The sequence below is a fragment of the Prionailurus viverrinus genome, chromosome C2 (assembly GCF_022837055.1).
Source record: "Prionailurus viverrinus isolate Anna chromosome C2, UM_Priviv_1.0, whole genome shotgun sequence".
Lineage (NCBI taxonomy): Eukaryota > Metazoa > Chordata > Mammalia > Carnivora > Felidae > Prionailurus > Prionailurus viverrinus.
In genome coordinates, this window is record NC_062569.1 from 28,649,396 (window position 1) to 28,657,366 (window position 7,971).

A 7,971-nucleotide genomic window follows, 5' to 3' on the forward strand; every position below is an offset into this window, starting at 1 on the left:
CTGTATAATTACATATGAGATGCAGTGTTCACTCAGTGGTGTAAGCCATTTCATGTCCTGGATACAAGTGCTTGTAAGGTGAAACACAAGACCAATCTGAATTGTGCCCCATTTGTCCTACATTAGTCCCTGTTACGCCTCAGCCTTCACCAAACTGCTCTGCTGTTTGCATTTCCTTATAACTTCCCTTGCTGCTTATATTTCTTTTTTCCCCTCAGGTGTCTCTCCTTCCCTTCTAACTGGCAGCAGCCCCCTTCACCTCAGGAGCGGGCTTTAGATCCGCTCTGCCAGGCAGCTTGCTAACTTCTGTGTAGCTCTCTGAAGCAGGTAGAGAATCATTTTGCTAAATGCATGCCGCTCCCACTGCCTTTCTAGTTCTAACCCTTGATGTTCCTTAGCTGTTTGCCTTATTTCCTACGGTTTCAGCTAACAGTATTGCTCAGTTTGTGGTATTATGCTACAATGTCTCTTGCAAGTACTCTGTACAGTTTGTGCAGTGCTTCTGGGATGTAATGGTCTCTGCAATGTTTACGATAAACTGGAGGGCTAAAGCCATTATCTACAATGCTTGTAGGACACATCTTGATAAATGCTGGCATATGTAGCATTTCTATGCAGTATAGAGACTCTTAGAATCAAGGAAGACCTATAAAATGAAAATATTGATATCTCTTCCCATAGCATTCTTGTTTTGACCTGTGACAAATGTCCAGAGCCTTCCTTTTGTAGAGCTGTCAGTGTAGCAGCCCTTGTTCATTTGGTGTTACTAGCTATAACAGCATTTCTTTTTTTTTTTTTTTTTAATTTTTTTTTTTTTTTTAACGTTTATTTACTTTTGAGACAGAGAGCATGAATGGGGGGAGGGTCAGAGAGAGAGGGAGACACAGAATCGGAAGCAGGCTCCAGGCTCCGAGCTGTCAGCACAGAGCCTGACGCAGGGCTTGAACTAGTGAACCATGAGATCATGACCTGAGCCAAAGTCGGACACTTAACCGACTGAGCCACCCAGGTGCCCCTATAACAGCATTTCTTTGCACCAAATGAAAGTAGGTTAACTTGAATGTTGATAAAGGTTTTTCTTGGGCATTTTATCAAGTATGACTTTTGGATGGGCTTAGTATGGAGTTTCCTTCCTCTACTTGTTCTTTTTTTTTTTTTATTTTCCATTTGACATAGCTATCCTTCAGTGCCCAGAATTTTTTGAAGCATTGAATTCCCAGAATTGAGAAGGGCCAATTTTCCATGTTTTCACACCAGTGTTGCTGTCCAGTATCAATTTTGAAATGATTTTTAACTTTGTCATATAGTAAAGACATACCTTGAAAATGGCACTGGGTAGTTGTCTGTTAAAGTGTGTGATCAGGTACTTGACTAGCTTCTGACCTTCTTATAAAGGTGTTTTCACACGACTCTGCTCTCTAGAAGGTGTGTGTTTTCCTTTCTCTCTTGCAGGACCTGGAGTTGCTGGCTACCTTACTGCAGGGACATCCTCGTCAGTCATGTCCAACCTGCCGCCTCCCGTAGACCACGAGGCAGGCGACCTTGGCTATCAGAGTTGACACCTTTGTGAGAGACAGTAAATGCTGACAGGCCAGTGCCCAGTCCACATTCCTCCAGCTGATAGTTGAAACAAACTCTTACTGCCTTTCTCCTGGTTTCATGACAGTGTTATTCCTTTTTCTATAAATATATTTTTATTTAGGAAAAAAAGTCAGTGATTCTAATTGTATCACGTTGTAAGAAAGCACTCTGTGGATCAGCCTAAGTGGGTACACAAGTTTTTTTTCTTGATGTATGTAAGCACATTCTGTTCCTTTGTATCTGTTTACAAGACTGTGAATCAAAAAGACAAAACTTTCTTCCTAGTTTTTATAATGTTTTTTTTTGAATTAGCGTGACTGTGGGGTTGAACTGAAATCTACAGAAATTGGACTAGGTCACTTGTCCCCGGAAGACAATGTTTCCCTCTCCTGCATCAAGTCCCTGTGGCTATCCCCCCTCCACCGTCCAACACTAGTAGGCTTCATCCTCGTGCCTGTTTCCCGGTATCCTCTCCCCAGTCATTAACCTTCTGAGAGCTCACAGTACATGTCGGTATGTATAACTGACTTTACCAAATTGAATGAGAAAGGAGCTTGTGCAAAAAAATTTAAAAACGGATGTCAAGATGTTATGTAAGAGATTAGTGTAATTGTGAAATGTTCTATACAGTATCAAATATATAAAGCTTTCTATATTGAATGTACATTATACAGATCATTCATATGTGTACATAAAATTTTAAAAATAAAGGGAATTGACTGCTTTGTTAATGAGATATATTTGTTCTAATTTAATGTTTCCCTTTGAGGATCTCCTGCTTTTTTCTAAGACAGATCTAGTATTAGGAATAAACACAAACGCTCCCTCGCGTTCACAGCTCCTCATCCAGACAACTACGTTGACACATCTGATCATTCCCAATGCCCTTTGGTAATATTTCAGCCACATCTAAATTTCCAGAAACTAGCGTTTCATTTATTTTCTATTTAATAATTCAGGAATGGGTGAGGCTAGTATTACTCTAATGGGTGAGACACATTAATTTCAACATTTTTTAAAGTGAGAGAAATTTAAAGTGAGAGCATATTTCAAATAATACAGATCTCAGCACATAGGTCTCCTAGTATGATCATAAACTACAAGAAAATGAAAACCTGTAAAGAATACAAACACTTCTTAAAGAATGACAAAATACCCACACCTCCACATTGCTTTTGAAAGCAAGAGCCAAGTTTATTCCATAGTTGATGTGTAACAGCAGAGTGTAATGGAGACTTACTCCCCCGATAAGTCTCTAATTCAGACTTTTGCATCATCTCTCAAAGGTTATAGAGTAATATACCCATGCACATATTTTAATATACAACTGTGGTTTTAGTTTCTAGGCAATACTTGTCATAAAAATATGTTCACTAAAAGAAATTGTAACAGCTAACTTAGGAGTATGTGATATGGAAGAGCACAAATTAATATATTTCCTTTAAGTACTAGGAGAACATAAATATTGTGAATATTTATGATATTTAAAGGGCTATTTAAATTAATTCACAATCACTGATAGTTAAGTAATAGCTCATTCTTACTGAACATTGGCTGTATGCCAAACATCCTGTAAACTCATACATACGTAGTCTCATTTAATTCTCAGAACAAACCTATGGGCTTGATACTGATAAAATTCTTATCTTCCAGGTGAAGAACATGGGCTCAGAGAGGCAAAGCAACTTAGCAAAAGTCACACAACTAGTAAGTAACAGTAAGAAATCAAAACTACTTAGACCTGACACCAAAGTCTATCCTGAGCCATGATCCTAACACAGCAGCAATCTGAAGCAGTATGTAACTAGGAAAACTGAGAGGTGGTTTTTTTTTTTTTCTGTTTTGTTTTTAAACATTTTTTATTGTAAACCAAAACACAACTGTAGAAAATCTCGCTGAACAAATTCGTCGTTAAAAGGCAAATCACCCTTGAAACTACCATCTATGTCAAGAACTTTGCCAGCCTCTCCAGAAGCCCCTTCATGTGCCCCCATCAAAATCACAGCCACTCCCTTCTTCTTGAAAGTGACCACTTTAAAAAACAAACAAAAAAAAAGACCACTTGTCTTACACTTCCTTGTGTTCCTTTGTAGTTTATCACCCAAGTGTACATTCCTAGGGTTTGGTCTTGGATTTTTCCTTCTGTTAATATATTTTTGAGTCTTTTTAAATCTTGTGGCTCCCTTTCCATCTGCCTTTTCCCTATAACTTTGTTGAAGGCCCTGAGGCCGTTGGTTTTCCCAGTCTTGAGGTTACTGATCACACATTCCTAGTGCAATTCAACTTATTCCTCTGCTCTTTGCATCTAGAGGCTTGATCAAACTCTGGTTCCATTCCTTTGGCAAGACTAGAGGGGGGCTTGGGTTTTTTTTTTATTTCTTAGAAGCACATCATGCCTGTAAGACATGTGATATTAACAATAAGGGAATCTCAGTGTGACTGGATCCATTCATATACTGGGAGTTATAAAATAATGCTATTCCACTTAGTAACTGGAATGCTTTTATAAAGAAATGCTTTCTTGCAAAAAAAAAAAAAAAAAAAAAAAGCAAAAATGTTAAGTAGGACTACATCAAACTAAAGTTTCAACACAACAAAGAAAACATAAAAAGGCAACCTACTGAACAGTGGAAAATACCTGTAAATCATATATTCAATAAGGAGTTAATGTCCAAAATAATGTGGAGAACTCAGCAAAAAATCCGATTAAAAAATGGGCAGAGGGTCTATATAGACATGTCCAGAGAAGACCTGTAGATGGCCAACTGGTACATTGAAAAGATGTTCAACATCACCAATCATCAGGGAAATACAAATCAAAACCACCATGAGCTATCACCTCACACCTGTCAGAATGTCTAGTATCAAAAGGGCAAGAAATAACAAATGTTGGAGAGGATGTGAAGAAAAGGAAAATCCTTGTGCACTGTTGATGGAAATGTAAATTGGTGCAGGCACTGTGGAAAACAGCAGAGAGCTTCCTCAAAAAATGAAAAATAGAACTAACATATGATCCAGCTATTCCACTCATGGGTATCTATCTGAAGGAAAGGAAAACAATAATTGAAAAAGATACATGCACTGTGTTGTTTGTGGTGGTATTTACAATAGCTACAGTATGGAAACAACCTAAGTGTCCATCAGTGGATAAAGGGATAGAGGGGATGAGGTGTTTATATACAGTGGAATATTACTTAGGCATAAGAAAAAAAAAATGAGATCTTGCGATTTATGACAACACAGATGGACCTTGAGAGTATTACCTTAAGTCATGGAAGTCAGACAAATACCCGAAGATTTCACTTATATGTGGAATCTAAAACAAATGAACAACACAAAACTCATAGACATGGAGCCCAGATTGGTGGTTATCAGAAGGGAAGGAGTATGGGTAGGCAAAATGGGTAAAGTGTTAATTGTATGATGATGGATGGTAACCAGACTTACTGTGGTAATCACTTTGTAGTTTCTACAAATACTGAATTAGTATGTTGTATAACTGAAACTAATCTAATGTAATATAACAATTTTACCTCAATAAAAGAACAAAAAAAAAAAGAAATGCTTTCCTTTATGTGCTTTGTCACCCAGTGGCACACGTCATATGGGAAAGGCAGGATGAAGGCTTAATTCATTTCCTTTACTCATCAGCTTTCAAGATAATGAATCTGTTCCCTGTCATCTTCTGAAGGTGACCAATTTTGTTTGTTTTTTTTACTAACACCATTATTGAAGTATTTTTTAGTATCACAGATTTAAACATATTTGCTGTTCTTCAGTCCTTTGCTGTTATAGACATACCTTGTTTCATTGTACTTTGCTTTATTATGCTTCACAGATATGGCATTTTTATTTATTTATTTATTTATCTCCCCCCCCCCCCCCCCCCCCCCACATTGAGAGTTTTGGCAACCCTGTGTCAAGAAACTCTTGGCACTATTTTTCCAATGTCGTTTGCTCACTTTATGTCTCTGTCACATTATGGTAATTATTGCAATATTTCAAACTTTATATTTCTTTGTAACTGTGATCACTGATCTTTGCTGTTACTATTGTAATTATTTTGGGGGAAACATGAACTCTTACTATGTAAGACGGCAAACTTAATAAAATGTATGTGTTCTGGCTGCTCCACTGATTGGCTGTTCCCCAGTCTGTCCTGGGGCCTCCCAATTCCCTGAGACACAGCTTTATTGAAATTAGGCCAGTTAATAACCCACTGTGGCCTCTAAGTGTTCAAGTGAAAAGAATAGTCACATGTCTCTCACTTTCAGTTAGGAATTAGAAATGATTAAGCTTAGTGAGGAGGGCATGATGAAATCTGAGATGGGTGGAAAGTTAGACCTCTGGCACCACAGTTAGCCAAATTGTGACTGCAAAGGAAAGTTCTTAAAGGAAATTAAAAGTGCTGCTCCAGTAAGTACATGAATGCTGAGAAAGAAACAACATTATTGCTGATATAGACAAAGTGTTAGTGGTCTTGATAGAAAATCAAACCAGCTGCAATATTCCCTTAAACCAAAGCCTAACCCAGAGCAAGACCCTAACTCTTCGACTCTGTGAGGGCTGAGAGGTGAGGAAAAGTTTGAAGCCAGCAAAGGTTGGTTCATGAGGTTTAAGGAAGCGGCCGTCTCCATAAGAAGGTGAAGCAGCAGGTGCCGATGGAGCAGCTGCAGCCAGTGACCCAGAAGGTATGGCTGAGACCACGAATGAAGGTGGCTGCACTAAGCAACAGATTTCGAATGTAGGCAAAACAGCCTTATGTTGGAAGATGAGGCCATCTAGGACTTTATAGACAGAAGTCAATGCCTGGCTTCAGAGCTCCAAAAGACAGGCTGACTCGGTTAGGGACCAGTGCAGCTGGTGACTTTTAAGTTGAAGCCAATGCTCATTTACCATTTGGAAAGCCCTTAAGAATTACGATAAATCTACTCTGTGGTCTGTAAATGAAATAAGATCTGGATGGCAGCACATCTGTTTGCAAAATGGTTTACTGAATATTTTAAGCCCACTGTCGAGACCTCCTGCTCAGAAAAAAAGATTTCCTTCAAAGTATTACTGCTCATTGACAATGCATCTGTTCATCCAAGAGCTCTGGTGGAGATAGACAATGAGATTAATGTTTTCATGCCTGCTAACACAACATTCATTTTGCAGCCTGTGGGTCATGGAGTAATTTTGACTTTCAAGTCTGATTATTTAAGAAATACATTTATTTTGTGGGGAGCCTGGGTGGCTCAGTCAGTTAAGCTTTCGACTGTTGATTTGGGCTCAGGTTATGATATGGTTCATGGGATTGAGCCCCGCATTAGGCTCTGAGTTGACAGCATGTAGCCTGGTTGGGATTCTCTCTCTCCCTCTCTCTCTTTGCCCCTCCCCAGCCCACATTCATATTCTCTCTCTCTCTCTCTCTCTCTCTCTCTCTCTCTCTCTCTCTCCCAAAAAAAAAAAAATTTTTTTTAAACAAAAGGAAATACATTTTTAAGGCTCTAGCTGCCATAGATAGTGATTCCTCTGATGGATCTGGGAAAAGTAAATTAAAAACGTTCTGAAAAGGATTTACCATTCTAGATGCCATTAAGAACACTTACAATTCCTGGGGAAAGGTCAAAATCAACATCAACAAGAGTGGAAGAAGTGGAAGCACTCATGGATGACTGAGGGGTTCATGACTTTGGTGGGGGAAGTAACTGCTGATGTGGTAGAAAGAGCCAGAGAGCTAGAATTTGAAGTGAAACCCGAAGATGTGACTGACTTGTTGCGTCTCATGATGAACTTGAATGGATGAGGACTTGCTTCTTAAGGATGAGTAAAAAAAGTGGTTTTGTTGAGATGAATCTGCTGGTGAAGATGCTGTGAACATTGTTCAAATGACAACAAAGGATTTAGAATATTTCATAAATTTAGTTGATGAAGCAGCAGCAGTGTTTGAGAGCATTGACTATAATTTTGAGAGAAGTTCTACTACAGGTAAACTACCGTCAAACAACATCTCGTGCTGTAGAGAAATCGTTTGTGGAAGGAAGAGTCAACCAATGTGGCGAAGTTCATTGTTGTCCTTTTTTTTTTTTAATTGTTTGTACATTTATTTTTGAGAGAAAGAGAGACAGTGTGAGCAGGGGAGGGGCAGAGAGAAATGGAGACACAGAATCTGAAGCAGGTTCCAGGCTTTGAGCTATCAGCCCAGAGCCTAACATGGGGCTCAAACTTGTGAACCACAAGATCATGACCTGAGCTGAAATCGGCCGCTTAACGGACCAAGCCACCCAGGCACCCCCATTGTGTCTTATTTTAAGAGTTAGCACAGTCACCCCAGCCTTTAGCTATACCACCCCGATCAGTCAGCAGCCATCAACATTGAGGCATAGCCCCCCACCAGCGAAAAGAGTA

At 39.1% G+C, this 7,971-nt stretch overlaps 1 protein-coding gene across 2 annotated transcripts in view; it reads left to right on the forward strand.

The window, feature by feature from the left end:
- The window catches only part of DNAJC13 (DnaJ heat shock protein family (Hsp40) member C13), a 125,082-nt gene extending 122,770 nt beyond the window's left edge, over positions 1–2,312 (forward strand). For both annotated transcript variants that reach the window (XM_047874648.1, XM_047874649.1), the window contains one exon: positions 1,453–2,312. In XM_047874648.1, coding sequence (XP_047730604.1) covers positions 1,453–1,559 — 107 coding nt within the window. In that variant the 3' untranslated portion in view covers positions 1,560–2,312. The remainder of the gene's footprint in view (positions 1–1,452) is intronic.
- The last annotated feature ends 5,659 nt before the right edge of the window (positions 2,313–7,971 follow it).